This window comes from Marmota monax, unplaced genomic scaffold, assembly GCF_021218885.2.
Source record: "Marmota monax isolate L192 unplaced genomic scaffold, Marmota_monax_Labrador192_F-V1.1 WCK01_AAM20220418_F8-fsc00112, whole genome shotgun sequence".
In the NCBI taxonomy this organism is placed as follows: domain Eukaryota; kingdom Metazoa; phylum Chordata; class Mammalia; order Rodentia; family Sciuridae; genus Marmota; species Marmota monax.
Window position 1 is genome coordinate 1,189,573 of NW_026692073.1, and position 20,688 is coordinate 1,210,260.

The following is a 20,688-nucleotide window of genomic DNA, read 5'->3' on the forward strand; positions in this document are numbered from 1 at the left end:
GCTCAGAGCCTGAGAACTTGCCTAGCATGAGCAGGGTCCTAGGTCCAATCCCCAGCACCACAAAATAATATGCAAGTCAGGCTTGATAATACACACAGGTAGTCCTAACATGGGAAGAGCACCTGAACTCAAAACTTCAAGACCAGCCTAGGCAAGATGGCAAGACTGTTTCAAAAAGCTAAAAAATGAAAAAAAATAATTTCCTGAATCTAATAACTTGCTTCTTCAAATTTGGATCTATTTTCAAAAGTGTGGGGATACCTTTATCTCCTCTAAAAAATGTTTTTCCATAAAGTTAGATTAATTTACATTTGTATTACAAAATACTTATTAAGTCTTACTGCCTCCTAAAGATTATTTAATTCTGATTTTTCTCCAGAACCACCTAGTAAAGATTAATTTAGGAATCTTAAACAGTGTTATGAATATTAGCAGGAAAAGTTTAAACTTTTGAAATTACATATGCTTTAGAACCTTATTTTTCATTTGAGGCATGACTAAATATGCCTAAATGAGCATTTCTAATATTCTTATATAGCTTGTTCTCATTCCTGATCTTAGGCCACACATCCATTATAATAGCCTGGATCCTCTCATCCCTTCTTTCTCACTTTCCTTCTGAGATATTAGGTAGAAATCCTTTAGAAAACCCAAGGTATTTTTTTTCTCTCTCTTTTTTTTTTTTTGGCCAAATAACTATTTAGTGGTGTGCTTTAGATTTTTTCTCTTCTTCCTTACTTTCTACTATTATATTGTTTCACTTGTATACCAGCTGTCTAACTCTATTGGCATAGATCTAACAACGTTCAAGTCTTACTTAAATGTTTTGCCTATTTATACATCAAATATCACAAATAATAAGCAGTTGATTTTCAGAATAATTCCTTATTTTTACTTAGGTTGTATGAAATGCAAGTGGGAGAAGATAGTTGGGAACATAAAACTACAGATTAAATTCGGGACATAGATAAGTGCTGCAGACATCAGTAGTTTATTGTTGGTTTAGTCCAAACACATTCAAAATGGAAACTCAAAAAAGAATACTTTCCACCCGAAACAATTAAACTAGGTTCTACTAGCATATAATGCTTAACACATTACAGCAATAAAGATGGTAATCCATTGTCTTCTATACCTACTAAAGCCAAGATGGTAAAGCCAATTTGGTTGCAATAGTGTCATAAGGATAGAATATTACCATCAAAAAATAAAATAAAATCAGAAAATAACAGTAATGATAGATGAATATTTTTACTGCTTCACCGAAAAGGGGACAAAATGTTAAAAGTCCACAGTACTGCAGGTGAACAATCACCATGTAAACTTCTCCATATGATGTTTTAATGTTTCATTTCTGGTATGTAAAAACTGAAGCTGAATGGCTCTTTGCTCTACTTTTCTATTACACTTAACATTTGTCATTTCTTTTGGTGCCAGAACAGTTTTTATGGGTTACAGGGCAATATCCTGGATTGGAAATATATATATATATGTGTGTGTGTATATATATATGTGTGTGTGTATATATATATGCGTGTGTGTGTGTGTATATACATATATATACATATACATACATATATATATGATGGGAAGGAGAAAGAAGAGGAAAAACATGCTTGGGGGGGAAAAAAAAAAACACTGACAATAGAACCACTTATTTAAAAGTAGTTTGGATAAAGGCTTCAAAACTTCAAAGTAATTTTCTGTTAAGAACTTCAAGTACTATACATTAGAAAGTGTAAAACTGTTTCAAACAAAACAAAACAAACAAACAAAAATCCTTAAGCCCACAAAAATGAAAATCTATGTCCCCCAAATATATGCAATAGTGCAAGACTTTTCCTCAAACATGGAAGACCTCATTTAAGGGGAGGGGGGAGGGGGAGAAAGACAAGATTTAATTGTATTCATATTGCCCAGTTCATAAAAAACAAAATACGTGCATCATTTGCTAGTTTACTAAATAGCAAACAGTTGCATAATTCAGAACCAATTTGCTACTATGTCAAGTGCAGATTTTGTTTTTACTAAGATAGAATGGAGAAGTCTTCCATGCCAACAAGCAGCTTTAAGTGATTACACACTTATTTACCCCACTTTTTGCCTGAAACATCAGAAACTGGTATGTACTGATTGCTCCAAGCATAAAAATTAGATAACCTTGGCCATACTTGTGGTATACTGGAACTTGCTATAATGACAGACAATAATCCAGCAGCTACAAATTTTGCCTACAGAATTGTTTAGAGATTCATGTAAAAATAAAAAGATGTCATCCCAGACTTAAATTCAGGAGCCACTAGGGGGCTGACATCAGTTCAAGAATTGTGCAAAATGAATGACAGTTCCCTGCCCCCCAAATAGAAAATGCAAACACTTAAGAGCTGCTGTTCTTTCCTCTTAAAATTGCAGTATCCTCACTTTAGGTTTAATTGCCACATATGGAATCTGACTGCTTTTAAAATGTCACTAAAAATGTACATCAAGTTGACTGACTTTCCCAAGAGTTGAAATGATGTTTCAACGTTCACACTTAAGCTAAAAGTCAACTAGAGACACTCAAATAACTGACTTCTTTCTTCCCTCTCCATTTCAAACACACAAGACTCCCTCCCACAAAGAACACAAAAGTTGTTAACTGAAAAACAAGATAAATAATAAGCGTCCATTTTACTGATTTTAAAGATACTGCAATTTTTATACACTTCAATGATTTTTCAACATTTTGCAGCTGTTTGGCTTTGCAGCACAGCAATTCATAAACTATACTGTACAAAATTACCAGCAAGACTGGAATGATGTATTAATAGAAGGCACCATCATGCTTATTACATTACCAGAGAACAAAAATACAGGAAAGACAATTTCCACTGTACACAGCTTAAAGAAAGGAAAAGGGAGGAGGAGTGTTGTGTTGAGCAGCCAGCCATCCCTGTACTGAAGAGGGGCAGGTAGAAAACTCTTATGGAGCTACTAAATCTGGTCTAATATTCAAGACCATAACATTTGAAGTTCTGATTTGTTATTTAGTTCACAACTAAATGATTTCCTTCTGGAATATTTCTGTAGTCTTGTTAAGGTTTAAGAGTACACACGCTGGTCACAGCAAGCAGATAAAATGCCCTCATTCACAAACTATTCTCTACTGGAAAAAAGATGAAAGATTTTTTTTTTCCCTGTTGCCTCCTGTTGCAGATGTCAATATTAATGAGTTCAGAGTACCCAATAGTGCATTTTGATGAGTGCATAATAAGTTTCTGTTGGTTTGTATTTTTGGGGGGAGCCAAGAAAAAAGGCAAGATTCTCCAATTGCACAAATTGCACTATTTGTGTTTCCAACATTAATAGGCAGAAACAGTAACACTTAAACAAAATGTGCAGCAGAAGATTTTTTTTTTTTTTTTTTTTGACTCAAAGGACCTGAATTCAGTGGGCATGTCCTTTTAAGTTCATTTTGTTGTAGATAGTTTTAAGATATGGTCATTTCTCAGTCCTTAATTCTCCAAGTCTAGATTTATAAATTAACAATGTAAATCCTGTTGTGAAATTGGGGAAATAATGTCCACCTCAATTTAACTGAACCAAAGATGCTTTTCACATCAAAGAAATGATCAAAAAGGCTGTGTCACATTCCAAAGCCAAAAAAATTAACAAGAATGCAAACACGATGAATAATGTACCACTGCCAAGACTTTGCCAACAGTGGAGCTTCAGCGACGCTGTCCTGTGAAACGGCCTTCCATTTGCCCGGTTCCTCTCCCAGAGCCAAGTTTCTGCGCCATGCCACCTCTTGGAGGAGGTCCTCTTCCATCGCGGTCCCGCATCATTCCACCACCCACAATTCCACGTGGACCACCAGGACCTCGATCATTGCGCCTAATATCTCTGCGATCGTCACCACCACCTCTGGTTTCTCGCTCTCTTGCAGCTCTCGTTTTCTTCTCTTCCACATTTAAACGTACCTCCCCTCGAAACATAATCGGCTTTAAAAGAGGAGAAAAATATTGACATGGGAGGTTAGTTATTACTCTGCATAAATAAATTAGAACATATTAAGAAATAAAAAAAAACTTTCATGAACATATGCAATATTTCCAAACTTCTTCAGCAGAGCAAATAAAATTTAAAATATCCACACCTCAGATTTAATACTATTGACAAATCTTTATTCTTTGCATAAATACCATTTCACAATAAACTATTTTTAGCTTTACCATTAAAAAAGATTTCTATTGTTTTAAATGTGCCAAGTTAATAGTTTCTGCAACAGAAATAAGAAAATCTTGACTTATACCCTTTAAATCACTTACTTTTGCAATTAAGATTCTCTGAACTGGTTCAGAGTCATCAAAAACCACAAAACCAAAATTTGGAAGCTTTCCCCCAACACCCTTGGTATTGATGCGAAGTTCCACAACGTTTCCAAAACCTGTGAAAATATACATTACACCAAGGGTTAAATATTTTAACAGAATACTCTGCTGGCTGCAATTGTTGAGGTTGATCTGTTTGAAAATAAAAGTTGCAAGCTGCTATACCCAGTGACACTAAGGTAACATTCACTTATGTTAAGCCATCACCTAGATACCAAACAGCTGACCTGGTCTGTTTACATCTCTTTCATCATTACTAGCCTTTTCATTTAAAAAGTTACTGATAAAGCTTTAGAAAGACAATGTGTTTTCTCGTAATTCTGACTTGTAGTTGGCAAATTTAAGACTCAATTAGTCAGGCTTTTCTTCTCCTAATCAACACTAATCAGTCACTGGGAAACATTAGCTATAGTAAATTTATTTCCTTCTGACCAATTAAGGTGAGACTGGTAGTGGAATACAGAATATAGAGAAAACCATTTTTTAAAAACTGATTATAAAAAAGGTCTCCCTGCTTGATTTTATTCTTATATTTTAACTTAGAACTTTACTTAAAAGCAAAATAAACCACTTACTCATAAAGAACTCTTTTAGTTCATTTTCATCAATATCATGTGGCAAGTTACCAACAAAAAGTTGATGACTGTCTGGATAGCGAATTATTCTACGGTTGTCAGAGTCATTCTGCTCCATATCTCCTCTGCCTGGGAATAGGAATAGATTTTAAAAATTTATATAAAAAACAGTTCAAAGCAATAAATGTAAAAGAAATCACTTAATACTGGTATTCTTGTTTGATTCTAATAAAACCAGATGAGCTTCTTCAAGAGGTGGCAATGTCTATTATTAGTAGGTTAGTCAGAAAACAACATGATACTATATTGTAAAATGGGAATACTGACTAGGACTGCTAAAGTCCCTTCAGGTAGACTACTGGTCTGATTTCAAAAAAGTCAAATAATAACAGAAGTACAGGTATTCTTCCTTAACCAAACTATTGCCATCACCCAAATACCAAGCTTACTTGAGATAGGTATAGTTCTATTAAATATCTGTTTAATCTTTTAATTCAAAAATTAAATCTTTCTATGACATTGCAGTCAAATCAGTAAATTTTAATAGTACCAATATCTCATTTACATAGTCATTTTTATGTATTATTCTCATCTATAAATCTTATTTGATTGTCCCAATATACAAGCAGCACAATGAGTTGTATAAGACAGGTATTACTCACACAAAAATGTTTGTAAATAACTAATTAGCATTAAAGAAAGCTAAGAATTTAAGCTCTCACTCAATACCATGAACAAAACCAGTAGCAAAGCCAGGATAAATCCCCAGCTTCTGTGACTTCTGATTTAGTCACAAAAAAAACTTATTTAAAATTTTTTTTGACAAATAATATTCTAAATTTGAATATACGATCTCCCGCCTCCTCCCAAAAGCAATCTAAACATTTGTATAGAATTCAAATAAAGGTACTACATGTATTATTAGCTAGCAATGTAAACAAGTCAAAAATCATGGCAACTTACTTAATACCTAAGACAATCAAAATAAGAAGAATCAGGGTGTGCTTAGTGTTTATCTGTGAAGAGATAAGAGTGCTAAGTAAGAGTAGGCTATTGGCAGCTAGGTTTTGAATTCTTAAAACCAGTGACAATAACCAAATAAATAAAAGTGTCTCAAGTTTAGTGGTATAAAATACCTCCAAAATACATGACTCTACGGCATGTCATCAAATAAATGCTCTCTTTAAAAAAAGTTGGCTTTTCTGCCCCAAGCTGTATTTTAACAGGTTGTTCACATCTTTAAGCAATTTGATACAAAGATTTGTGTATAAAACCCATTATGGTTTTACAAAAATTCAGTCTTTTCCAACTTTCCAAGAGCTAAATGCTAAAGGCTATAAAAAAGCTGACTCACCGGGTCTTGGTCCTCTGGGAGGAAAACCAGGTCGTTCCCTAGGTCGTTGTTCACGCACACGTGGTGGCTGAGACTGAACTTCTGGTTTAGCTTCAACTCTTGGCTAAAATATAAGGGAAAAAAAACATACTATAAAGAAACACATTCTGTAGGAAAAAAAAACAACTAAAGCAACTATCAGCAAGTCACAAGCAGAGATAATGATAATTTCAAAGTTTACAATGTTTTTACAGAGTGTCCCTATGTATGTGAAAAATAAAATCTTTAAAGATAAATTCTGTACCAATCTAGGACTGTAGGTAGGTTTTAGTTTCCCACTCAAGGCTATATAAGTCTCAAATTTTATAATCTTCTTCATTAAAGTTATACCCACATTGACACAGCATAAAGGTACTGCTAAAAAAATTTAAAAAAATAAAAATCACAAAAATGCAAGATGAGCCCACTCCATGTAAATGCATAAACAAAAATAAAAGTTATCTTATCTTAGAAAGACACGAATATAAGACACATTATTTCTAAATATCTAGTTTGCTGGCCTTCAGATGTTACAGTGCTCAACTGTATCTCCTAACTCCCACCACATTAAAATCAATACTTGAATAGTTCCAAGTATATAATTTAGCTTACTCTAGCACTCAAAACTGCTACTTCTAGGTTTAAATGCACATTGAATGATAAGAACTTCTATGTAGCATCTCAAATAGTCAAAGAAGTCCTTTAAGCTCCTTACTATTCTTCCTTTTGATTAACATGTACACATTTTTTTTTTAAAAGCATTGACCCAAACAATTTTGCTTAACTGTAGTTGGTAGGGGGGTAGGAATAGAATAATTTAAGGTAGTCTCCAAAAGTTTCTGCTAATTGCTTAAACACATAAAGTGACTATTTTTAAAACAAAATATCATGCACATCTGCTATTACCTTTTCCTTAATACAACAAAATTTTCAGAATTCCCAACCCATCCAGGCTTTCTATCATTGCCCAAAAATTTATGATCCATGGAAGAGGCAAAATACATAAATCTTCAAAGGATGCTGAAAATACCCAGCAGGATATTCAGAACACATCCTCAAAGTTGAAAGCTAGTAATTTCAGTCTCATCTTTGTAAGTGATCATCTCTGAGGACCTCAACCCAAGCAACGGCTTAAACTCTTTTACCACTAATATAACTGGGATAATAAAATTTGTGAAAATAAATTTGGAGACAAAAAATTATACTTCTTTCAAATATGACCATTTATATTGCCAATGATTTCACTGTAACCAAAAGATATATTAACTGATATGCTAGCAGTTTTTAACATATCTGCCTCTCTCTTCCAAATTGTTTCCTCCATATAGCTGTGCCATTTTCCTCAAGATGAAATTGTTTCATGTTCTAGAATTCTATTTTAAAAATTAATTTTAAATCTCTCCAGTTTTTTATTTGTATGTATTCATTCCTATAAATATTATACATGTTAATTCATTTTCATATCACACAAAGAACCAAGCACAGCACTGTTAGACACAGACGTTCAACCACTATTGGTTCATTTAAAAGTAAATTTCATCTTCAGTTCTCTGACCCAAAACACATAGGAGAATGTTCTATGTCTAACAATAGGATCTTAGCCCTGAGATCACTGATGTCTGTATTTGGAAATTTTTACTAAAAAACTGATCCAAAATGTAATGCCTAATAAAGGCAGTTATATTTAGAAATTTCAACTAAGGGAGTCTAAGATGCATACCTTCGGTCTAAATGTATAACAAAATTAAAGAATAGATTTGTTCTGTTCAAAGTTTAACGAAGCTAGTATATTGGTAGAAATAAAAATAGCAAATGTACCTTGTATTTAAAATTTCCAGAAAAACCATAGACACATCCATCCAAATGTTATCAAAGAACTTGAGGCACTAACCTTGACAAATTTAAGTTCTTTTCAAAACATGACCAAAACAAAGCAACTGTAGGTAGCAAAATAAGGCTCCAGATAAATTTAAATAATTTCCAACATCTTAAAAATAATTCACAACGTTGATTTAGCAAGCTGACCTACTTCAGCAAGTAAATATTTGATGATACCAATGCATGAAAAATATGAGACCAAAAAGCTAACAATGTTCCTTTCAATATCTGATTAACAAAACCTAAGCCAACTGTACATTTATAATTCTTGGGGACCAATAATTGAAGCTACTTATTCCAAACAGATAAAATGGCTAATATCCCACATGCTACAACTAGGATCTTATAATTAATTTCATGTAACAAGAAAGTCTGATCATGTAACAAATCCTACAAATAAATGTCAAACAGAATATGAAATAAAAATGGAACCATCAAATCAAGTCAGTAAAAGCAATTACAAACACAACTAATAAACAAGTCGTCTAGTTAACCATAAGCTATTTAGATGACCTAGGCATTTCTACACAAAACCATTTTATCAAAAAATTAACTTACCTACTTCTAAATTAATGCCTACCAATAAACTAGAATTAGAACTAATTTCATCATTTACTCAATTAGAGTATAAAGAAATTAATACTACTTCAAAATAAAAACAAAACTGAAAAGTTATTAAACTTAGTGGAAATATAATTTATTCTAAATAGAGTGCAAACAGATTTAAAAATTTCTTTTTAAAATTCTAAGATTAAACAGTGTGAACCACTTACAGACTGAGAGCTTAGGCAATGTATATTAAAAAAAAGTTCTCTATTTTTAAAAAACAATAATTCTTTATAATGCCACACTATTTTGTGCCTTTCCAAATTTTCTTACCTAAAGTATTTTTGCAAAATAAAATTTAAAAATTTTAAAAGGAATTTTTTTTTAATTATTTTAAGAAGCCTTTTAAATGACAATATTATATATTGGTAAAACCAATACAACCTAGTTTCCTAGAATCTGAAAAATAACTGAAAAATACTTGCAACTTAAATTATTTAAGATAATGTGAACAGTTACTTGTCTGGGCAAAAGGCAAGAATATAATGCAGTTTTAGCATGTCTTAAATATAGAACTCTTCTTTGATATAAACACAAATACTGTATCCTTCAACAAATTTCTAAAGAAATGTGTAGGTGTGCATGAGTCACATATGGAATCTAATGTTCAACTACATAAATCAAGACTCAATCCTACTATTTTAATTGTATGACCATGAGTGAGTTATTCTAGGCCTCGATTTTCTTATTTCTAAACTAGGAGAAATATTGTACCTGCTCTCACAGGATGAATGTAAGGATTCAATGAGAATAAATATGAAGTGCTTAGCACAACGCCAAGTACAAATGAAAGGTACAATAAGCATTAATTAACTTTTAACTATTTTAAATAAATGTAACCAAATCTATGAAATGAAATAACCATCCAAAGGTTCCAAATCCAAATCTGATAGGAAATTAAGATTTTAAAAGAAAAGCCACAAGTCACTTATCAGGTCTGAAACTGAGTTGAAAAGCATAAACTATACTGGGCAAACTCATTTTCTTCATTCAGATAGAGTCTGGTTTGTGATCTATGGTAACCGTTTATTTCCTGAATATCTAACTAAAAAAGGGGTAGGGGTATTATGGCACTGTGTATTCTGTTACATAGCAGATTAAAATGTTATAATGTATACCAATACCAGAAAGACTGCCTAATAATTACCAGCTACTTTTGAAACCTCAAAGTTTTACTGTTTAGAGCATATATAAGGTAAATAAGCTAACAATCTTAGATGTAAATCTAGTGGAATGACATTTACTCAAAATGTGGGGAAAAAAAGAATTGGACACCTTTTAACTATGCCAATGAATTTAAAAATAAAAGTTAGCTAATCTAAACTATGTCTAACAAACATCATAAATAGCCAATGTTTTTATTTTCGCATTTTTGGAAAGCTCTGAAATGGGTAAGATGACAAACAGACAAAAAGCAGAATACTGGAATGATCAATCAGTTAAGGTGAACACTACAGTCATAAGTTGGTACAGGCTTCAATTAAACAGTGTGAACCACTTACAGACTGAGAGTTTAGGTAATGTATATTAAAAAAAGTTCTCTAGTTTTTAAAAACAATAATTCTTTATAATGCCACACTACTTTGTGCCTTTCCAAATTTCTTACCTAAAGTATTTTTGCAAAATAAAATTTAAAATTTTTAAAAGGAACTTTTTATTATTTTAAGAAGCCTTTTAAATGACAATATTATATATTGGTAAAACCAACTTAATCTGTATTTCACACACCCGAACCCCAAATACCACCTATGTAGATGATGAATGGAGATTTGGCATTTAAAGTGGGTGTACTGACATTTAATACAATTTTTTTGTATATTTAATCCATAATTGCTGATTGACTTGTTTAAAAAAATATATATATATATATATATATATATATATATATATATATATATATATATATGTATATATATATAAAAAAAAAGTAAGCAATTGGCAATGTAACAAGGATACAATCCAATGTGTTCACAGATCGGTTACCTGTGAGACTGGTGCTTTAACATGGGGTGGAATTCCAGAGGAAGAAACAGTACCACTAGGAGGCAGGTTTTTACTGGTCACTGAAGCCCAGGAGAAAGCCTGCAGGAAATGCAACAAACCTAGACTACTAATCATGGAAAACCACCAACATTCCTATAGGGAAACTTCCAAATATATATTTTCTTTTCATTTCTAAACTATTGCTTTATATTGGAGGATTCCTACAAGAAAGGCACACACACACATGCCAGTCTATGTGCCAGCTTTCAAAATCTCATTATGCATGATTATAAATGTTTTGTCTGAACTACTAAATAAAACCACAATCAAGTTCCTACATATTCTAAGTAGATGAGCGAGTGGCCAACAAAATCACTAACAGCTAAACATGCTAGAAAATTTTGAACCTGATAGGACAGATTTCTTTCCCCTTTTGGGGGAAAACAGGGTGTGTGATGGTGTTAAAGGGAAAGGGGGAAAGACAGGAAGGAATAAGAATAATAGTTGAAAACTTTAAAAGACATTCTCAAATTGACAAGAAATCTCTTCCTCTCACTACCCAAACAGTTTAACCTTCTACTTTACAGAGAGATAAAAGAAGTTTTACATGATACACTACTGGTGTTACTTATCTTTTCAAGACAGTTAATTGGTGTAGTAAGGAAACTGATCCCACTTTAAACCACAAACAATAGGCATCTCTTTTAATTACAGACCAACTTAAGTTGGGAAACTGCACGATTCCTGGTGCATCTGTGCTTAGAAGATTTTATACAGAAGGGAAGAGCAACTGACAGCCTTATACATGGACTGGAATAATTTCATGTACATAACTAAACATTAAATACAGACAAAGACTAATCTGAAGTTATAAATTTCACTACTAGGGGTTTTATTGGGAGGGGGGAAAAAAAAAACCAATGCAACTTCTTCAGGATAACAAAAAACTCCACAGCTTCTTTCATATACATAAAAAATGTATAGTTTACTATATTAAATAATTTAACACAAAACAGTCATGCTTCATTAATGACACCAAATATATATGTGTAATGTTAGAGGTCTGAAGAGTTTCTTTGATCTAACCTTTGGTGGTTCTTGTGGCAGAGAAACTGGTTCTGCAGGAGGAGGAGTAGTAGACTTCTCCTCTAATTCTTCTAAGTTCTTTTCTTCCACCTGTGGTTTCAGCTCTTCAGTCTTTGTTTCAGATTCTGGCTCGGGTTCAGGGTCATGAGAGGATTCTTCCAAAGGTTCCTCTATGCCATTACTACAATAAAGTGTTTAGTTTACTCTTCAGTATAAAATGATCAGTTACATTCAATGTCTCTCCAGTCCAAAGAACATAACTAGTTATAAGCCAATAACCTGTTCTATAAGAAGTTGGGTTTTTTGTTTTTGCAGTATTGGGGATCAAATCCAGGCCTCTCATATGCTAGGAATGCACTCTAGTACTAACCTATATCTCCAGCTCAACCTAACAATTTAAAAACTTGATTAACCAAGAATATTTTTACAAAAGTACTAATATTTTATAAACCCTTTATTTTATATAATGTTTTACATAAAATAGAACGCTTACTCTGTGTTATCTTAAACATTCTGCATTAATAGTAAATCCCCACCATTTTGATGCAAACATATTCAATTTAATGATACAATTCTGTCCAAATTTCTTGCATACACACAATAGAACTCAAATACTGGCCTACTAGGTAGTTTTATCAAAAATCTATTTCCAGGGGCTGAGGGTGAGACTTGATGATAGAGTGCATATTTAGTATGCGCAAGGCCCTGGGTTTGACCCAAAGCACTCACTACTAAAAGAATTTTAAAATAAATTTTTTTAAAAATTTTTTTAAACTTCCAACAACAATCCTAGAAACAAAAGCTACCTTGCAACCAGTTCAAACCAAACGTAACCTTGCAAATATTATTCTTACGTCACAGGGTGAGCTTCATAGTAACCACTGTTAGCATTTTCTTGCACAGGTTCAGGAGATGGTTGTCTTTCTTCTTGTTCCTCTTCTACTTCATCTTCTGACTCTGACAATATATAATACATGACATTTTTTTAAGAGGGTTTATATAATTTCTAATACATATTTTTAATATGTTTAAGGAAGTGGAATACTAGTTTAGAAGACAAATTTTTACAAAGCTATTCAATTTCAGTATTTTTTCTTAAGAAACTTAAAAGAACAAGCAGGATAAAGTTTTTATTGTACTCTATTTTAACAAGACATATTAATTAAAAAAAGGAACTAAAATACATAACTCAATTTCCTTGTGACCTCTACTTAATAAAGCAGTAATTATAGAGAAGGAAACAAACTAGTGTACACTAATGGAAGATCAATCACATAATTACAGTATTAGCCACAAAATGGACAGCCAATAAAAATATATTAGGTGAAGGGGGAAAGAAAAGCTTTTATCAGGGCTAGGGCTGGGGCTAGGGCTGGGGCTAGGGCTGGAGCTGGGGCTGAGTGGTAAAGCACTCGCCTAGCATGCCTCGTGAGGCACTGGGTTCGATCCTCAGCACCACATAAAAATTAATTAATAAAATAAAAATATTGTGTCCACCTATAAGTAAAAAATAAACATTTTTTAAAGCTTTTATCAGTTAACTCCATTTTGATAAAAGTGCTAGTAAGCATAGGATTAAAAAAAAAAAAGTCTATACATAATAGGCACCAAACTTATGATTACCTAAATGGGATGACACTGATGAAAACTTTTATGTTTGATAAAATTTCATAACAAACATCACTATCTTTCCTAACAAAAAAACAAAGGGTGAAAGAGAAGAAAAGGAAGTTTGACTTAGTTACAGTAAAAGGCTAAATTTCTAAACATTTCATACTTAGAGAAATTAAAGAGTCCTTAAAAGCACTGGCAGAACCCTTTTATCGTCAAAATAATCTCACCTTCATCAAGTTCTGGTTCAGAATCACCAAATACTTCATCTTCATAGCGAAACATATCATTGTGAACATAAAATTTATTTGGAACAGATCCCTACAGATAAACAATGTACAAATACTCCATTAATATCCATGAATTCAATATTACTCATTGACATATACAATTTTAATACCAGAGAGAAAATCTGAATTCATTATAATTTTCCAAAGCTAGACACACTATGATGTTAATCTAATATAAACGAAAACTCTTCTCAATAGAAGAAAATCAGGACCAATTAATAAATAGAACTTTTCCACCCCCACCCCCTCTGTGTAATCTTTGAAATACACAAATACAGGGACAGGGATGTAGTTCAATAGTAAAGCACTCGCCTAAAATATGCAAGGTTCTGGGCTTGAGCCTTAGCACTGCAAAATAAATAAAATATACCAATATACTTTTATATTATTTCTATATACTTAATCACCCATTTATATACTTGTATCAATCGGTACCTAACTTCTAATTCCATACAGTTTTAGTACAAGGACATACACAAATAAATTGTATTAACAGATCCAATAAAATTTCTCAAAAATACACAAATCTAAACCTATTAGAAGAAACTCTTGGACACATTAACCAATAATTAACAAATTAAATCATGTAAATGAAAACTTACTTCAGGAGCCAGAACAAAGGTCTGCATAAACTTCCTTTCTGGCTGTCCACTGTTAGACAGCAAACCCATGACCTGAACAACTACTCCATCACTCAAGGTTGCATGAGCATCCACATGACGAATCTTAGTATGACATTCACTGAAGTTCAGAGATAACACTTTGTGGTGTATATCCTTTATAAAGCAAAAGAGGGAAGGAAATACAAATTCTTGTGATTCTGCACTACCTCAACAAAAACCATTACCTACCCATGATTTCCTCATACCTCCAAAACATTAACTACTTAATCTTTCTACTTCACTTGAATCCATTATACTATGCTACACACCAGTGCCAGACGATGCTCCTAAAAAGACCATTTTCCACATTTCATCTCCCTATATAAGAAATCAGAATGGCTCTCAGATTTTGTACAGTAATCTGAGCTTGGTATACAGCTTTCTCCTACTTTTCTGTAAGTAGTAAATTTCACAGTGTTGACTGCGCCTTGACGTCACATCTAATTTTACTTTATTGTCATATTTGCTGATGCACTTTTCTACTTCGAATTTCTTTGTGTTTGGTAAGGCTAAATCTTGGGAATCTAACTGAAGTCCCCCATCTTTTCAGTCTTCCTTCCCTAGTAAGTCAGAGAATATACTTCTGTGCATTCCTGAAAGAGGGTTCAATTTACATGTGTAGAAACTTACACTAGTTATTTCATGTACAATTATCAAGGATATAAAACATCACATTTTCTTCACTGTATCCATCCCAAAGTAATACCATGTTTCAAACAAAATGGATGTATGTTTAAGAATTCCAAGCGCATTTGGTAATTACCGAAATTCATTCCAGGTACAACTAATAATTATAATGAAGAAGAAATCCTTTTGAGATCTCTCTATTAACACAAAATGTTTAAAATTTATGTGAAATGACTTACATTTTGGCCATAAACAGCTTCCTGGGGCTTTCCACTAGCATCTACTCCACCATGAACATAGGAAGAATTCCGACCATAAAACCTATAAAAACAATAATAATTAAGGATTACTAATGAATTAAAAGGCAGTAGAGTTCTAGCATCAAACAGACTAGGCCCTAGGTCCAGCTGTCACTAGATGGGTAATCTTGGTCAAGTTACTTAATTTTCAATATTTAAATTCAATTTCATATATAAACACATACATATATACATATGTATATTTTTGGTACTAGGGATTGAACACAGGGGTACTTAACCATTGAGCCACATCCCCAGTCCTTTTTAAAACTTTTTAAATTTTGAGACTAGGTCTTCCTAAATAGCTTAGTCCATCATTAAATTGCTGAGGCAGTCTTTGAACTTGCCATTCTCCTGCCTCAGGCTCCTGGGCCAGTAGGATTACAGGCTTGTGCCTGGCAGTTCCCTTAGCTACAAAATAGTAGAGTAGTTAACTACCTCCACAGAGTGTCACAAGAATTGAATGCTTAGTGTATCTGGCACACTAAGATGATAATCATTAGCTATTCTCTTCTAGTACTTATCACATCTTTATTTCAAGTGAAGAATGAAATAGTCCAAGTACACTCTACATACAAATGCTCTGGTAAAATTCATCTTCTTCAGATAAAAAGACTCAGTTACCTAGATTTGTCTAGAAATCAGATGTTCCATTTAATACTCAGAGCTCCAAATGATTACTAACTCCAAAGGCTTCAATTAAAAGTTTAGATTTTAAATTAAAACAATTCAGACCAAGTAAAAAGTGTAATTACTTCAGCATCTAACTTCTCATTAATATTTTTATGTTGTTCCAAAGTAGATAATAAGTTAAGACTTTCTCTGGCATTACTTAAAGTAATGAGAATTAACATCTTTCTAAATTAATGTTATCAAAAATGTAAAGCTAATTTTTTCAGAGAGAATTCATCTCCATCATAATAAAACATGTAAGAAGTTTTTCTGTACCAAGCAATATTCTCAGTGCATGGCATATATTGATTCATTTAATTCTCCTAACAATCTCATAAAATAAACACTATTATTTAAATGAGCAGACAGGTTCAGAAGAGATTGAATGAACTCCCCATATCATATACCCATCAATAAGAGCAGCTAGGACAAGAACCCAGATAGAAACTGACTCCAGAGTCCACACTTTTAAGCACTATCCTATATTTAAAACTTTACACTATTTTCTCTATGTACTATTACAAGCATGCAAAGTGGCATTATTTTTCTAAAGAAAAATTTGACAGAGTATGTGTGTATGTGTAGGAAAAGCCTTAGAAAGAATCATACCTTTTAAGTAACAATTCCGGGAACTTATTTCTAAGAATATAACTTAACTAGTAAGGTACACAAAAATGCATGGTTAAGGACATTTCTTAGTGTTGTTTATACCAGTAAAATATTTATAACAATCTTGATTTTAAGAGGGAAAGTGGTTAAATAAGCTGGGTATAAAACAGCAGTCTATGCTGTTTCTTAACATGATGGTGAACATGATAATGTACAGTCCTACTAGTCTAAACTTTGCTTTTATTGTTTCTATAAGAGAAAATGCTAATATCCATATTATGAAAAGTCCTTATATTCCAGTTTCCTCCCAACTCTCTCACATACACTCTCATATTTTTATTTTTATAATTACAAAAACAGTTATTCACTTTGGGGTTGGGTGGAGGGCAGCATGTTAATTATAACTTATATACAAGTAGTTGTAGATGAATTTCTAATCTCCTTACTAACCAGGAATGATCCGGAATTAATTATTAGCCTCAGTTGTTCAATCTGGAAAATGAGATAATAAAAGCACCTACACTTTTTTTTCTTTTTTTAAAAAGACTTCCATAAGGATTACATATGATGATACACATATTTCAGTACTTGGAAAGGAGCGCAACAAACATTATTTATAAAAATACCCCTAGAAAGCAGAAAATATTACACATATGTTCAACAGTGCAGGACAAATTATAAAAGCGAACTTTATAGAACACTTGATTAAGACGATCTACAGATGAAGGGCTGGAAATGTTGGTTCAGTGGCAGAACACTTGCATAGCATGTGTGAAGCTCTGGGACTGATCTTCAGCACCACCAAAAGAGAGAGAGAAAGAGAGGGAGAGAGAAAGAGAGAAGGATAGATACATCGAGATCAACAGATGAATTTAAATCTTAACAGCCTTTTCCCAGAGGAAGAAAAATGATATATTTCTCTTTAACTCACTCAGTGTGTTCTACAGCAAATACTTAACAAATCCTGATTCTTATAAGAATCTCACCTTCTACTTGCCAAGATATAACCAGAACAAAATAAGAACAACCCACAACATAAATCAATTTCATTTCAATCTCTGGAAAAATTAGCTTACAGCTGGCCTAACTCTTGCCAAAACAGTAAACAAGGCTACTATTATTTTACCAAGGAACACTATTTTTATTCAAATACAAATTTTCATTAAGAATATAACTGATTAATTTCCCGAGACTGTAAAAGCTCAAAGATGCCTTAAGACATTATTTCTAATTTCATATTGGAACCCATTAGTCGGTCATGTCCCAAATTACTCTTTTAATGAAATATAAAATGCAAGAGTTTACAAAAAAGTATGTGTATGCATATATACATACATACATATATATGTATGTATGTATGTGTATGTATATATATATATATATATATATATATATATATATATATATATATATATATATGAATGTACTAAGTACTGGGATATAATGTGTTTTTTTTACTGTGGGCTATAGTAAAAAACTTTAGAAAAAATACCAGTCTTGAGTCATTACATGATAAAAAGTAGCAGATATGGCTTAGAGATGTTTATAAAGATACTGTTAAATTATGAGGAGTCAGGAAAGTTAAAATATATGTAGCAATAAAAAAAAACTAATAAAAACACTAAATAATTTGTTTAAAATTTACCTGTGTAAATATTCTGGAGCTTTATTCAGCAAAGTATAATATTGCCTCACAAACTCCCGCCCTACAAGCAGCGGACTGGGCTTCTCCATAACCATTTCTTTGCTGCACAATGTCAAATGCTGAGGGAGCAAACACAAGAATAATTAACTATTAAAAAATCATCTTTGTAAACTACCATGAAATACATTTTCTTACCACTGAGCTACATCACCATCCCTTTTTTTTTTTTTTTTTTGAGACAGGGCCTCGCTAAGTTGCTGGGGCTGGCCTCAAACTTGCAATCCTATGAAATGTTTTTTTAAGACATAAAAATGGGAATAAAGAAAATTAACATTATTCATTAAAACTAACTTACAACAAAAGTCCTATTGGCACACACCTGTAATGCCAGCTACTTGAGAGGCTAAGGCAGGAGAATCAAAAGTTGGCAGCCAGCATGGCTAACATAGGAGACCCTGTCTCTCCTTCCCCTCAAAATGAGGGGTGTTGGGGATGTAGATTCATGGAAAACCAAGTGTCTAGCATGGTGAAACCCTGCATTCAATTCCCAGTACAAAAAAAAATTTTTTACAACAAAACAATAATTTCCAGTCTTGAAAGTTTCCATCTTCTTTTATCCCTTCTTGATTTCCCTAACCCTTAGCATAGGAGGAAGAACTTTCTTATTCTTAAAAGAAATTCCAAGAAGAATTAGCACAAAATAGACACAACTTCTCATCATTTATGCTTATAGCACACAGAACAACCAAAACTATAACATTAATAACTGAGGAGAAGAGAGGCAAAAATATATGCAAACCTGAGTATGACTTGTTTTTCAAAAAAACATGTAATTGGGATGCCGGTGCAGCTCATTAGTAGAATGAGTGCTTTGTATAGATAAGGTCCTGGGTTCAATCATAAATACAAGTTATTTATACATACATAAAATCAAGCATCCTTTTCACTATACTTCAAATCACTTGAACAATAATCAGTAATTAACTTTTGGGCAAATAAAAATGCAGCTTAAATTCCTATTTTAACAAATTTGAACACATTTTAAACAATTAAAAACTTTCATAGCCAAAAACAGCCTACAATAGTCATGACAATATGATGCCGTTTTCATAAAAGTCAGGTATTGATTACGATAGAACATAGATAAGACTGTAGCACTACACAATTCTAGCAACTTCCAATTCAGCTTTACATCATGTTCTATTGGGTTCCTTCCTTCTCCCTTTGCAATTGTCCTGAAATTTTCAAACTTGATGTACAAAAATACCCAAATATGTTTAAATGTATTTATAATGCCCAATTTACTTTCAGAAATAGTAAATTCACAAAGCCATGTCCAGCTATAGCCCTTTTGAGTGCCACTTATTTTCTCCAAACCTAAAACTTCCAATAAGGTAGTTAGGCTAACTACCCTTAATGCATAGAAGGACTGTCACTTCCTATATTTAAATAATAGATGATCATGATAACTACTCATCATGTACAATTACAAGAATAGGAACTTAAAAATGAGGTAGCAAAGCTGGGATGAGAATGCAACTCAGTGGTAGAGTACTTTCTTAGCATGTACAGGCCTTGGATAGATTCCCAGCACCACCAGAAATAAAATAAAACACAGTAGCAAAACTAAGCAACTTAATGTTTTTATTTCAAATAATGGGAGATAAAAAAAAAAGTACAGCTACCTAGTAAGGCTTTATAATTAAAATGGAGAAATTATGCAATTTTAATATTGTTACAATGGATGTTAAAATAATAAAGTGCCGGGTATCCTATGCCTGCAACCCCAGCAGCTTAGAAGGCTCAAGGCCAACCTCAGCAACTAAGCAATGCCCTAAGCAACTTAGTGAGATCCTGTCTCAAAATAAAAAATAAGGGCTAGAAACGTAGCTCAGTGGCAAAGTAGCCTGTGTTAAATACCTGGGTGGGGGAGGGGACATAGAATAAAATACCCCTGGATAATACAATTATGTACAAAACTTTCTTCAAACTGTGACAGAAATGCTATTAGGGAGCTGAGGATGTCACTCAGTGTAAAGAGCTTGCCCTGGGTTCAATCCCAGTACAGCAAAAAGAGGGAGAAAGAGGGAGGGGAAGGGAGGGAAGGAGAGAGGGAACAGGGAGGGAGGGAGGGAGGGAGAGAGGGGGAGAGAGAGAGAGAGAGAGAGAGAGAGAGAGAGAGAGAGAGAGAGAGAGAGAGAGAGAGAGAGAAGGAAATAAAGAAATGCCATTAGGGATCATTTCTGGATTTTGGGTAATTTCCACATCTTGTACAGTAACACCTGTTTTTATCTCAAATTTCATCATATCCATAAAATAAATATTTCACCTACCATTTTTACCTTTACATATTTGGTTCTTTCTCAAAATAAAAAGTTGCCAAATACACATATCAAAGAC

The 20,688-nt window shown here is 32.9% G+C and overlaps 1 protein-coding gene across 3 annotated transcripts in view; it reads right to left on the reverse strand.

Moving 5' to 3' along the window:
• Window positions 1-968: 968 nt before the first annotated feature.
• Window positions 969-20,688, reverse strand: part of G3bp2 (G3BP stress granule assembly factor 2) — a 31,788-nt gene continuing 12,068 nt past the window's right edge. Inside the window, exons 2-12 of one of the 3 annotated variants that reach the window (XM_046458714.2) lie at window positions 18,289-18,407; window positions 15,303-15,384; window positions 14,377-14,550; window positions 13,715-13,805; window positions 12,728-12,830; window positions 11,874-12,054; window positions 10,788-10,886; window positions 6,303-6,405; window positions 4,949-5,077; window positions 4,311-4,429; window positions 969-3,983 (exon numbers count right to left, since the gene is read on the reverse strand). In XM_046458714.2, coding sequence (XP_046314670.1) covers window positions 3,711-3,983; window positions 4,311-4,429; window positions 4,949-5,077; window positions 6,303-6,405; window positions 10,788-10,886; window positions 11,874-12,054; window positions 12,728-12,830; window positions 13,715-13,805; window positions 14,377-14,550; window positions 15,303-15,384; window positions 18,289-18,383 — 1,449 coding nt within the window. In that variant the 5' untranslated portion in view covers window positions 18,384-18,407 and the 3' untranslated portion in view covers window positions 969-3,710. The remainder of the gene's footprint in view (window positions 3,984-4,310; window positions 4,430-4,948; window positions 5,078-6,302; window positions 6,406-10,787; window positions 10,887-11,873; window positions 12,055-12,727; window positions 12,831-13,714; window positions 13,806-14,376; window positions 14,551-15,302; window positions 15,385-18,288; window positions 18,408-20,688) is intronic. The other 2 variants (XM_046458730.2, XM_058584184.1) reach the window with 2 other exon arrangements.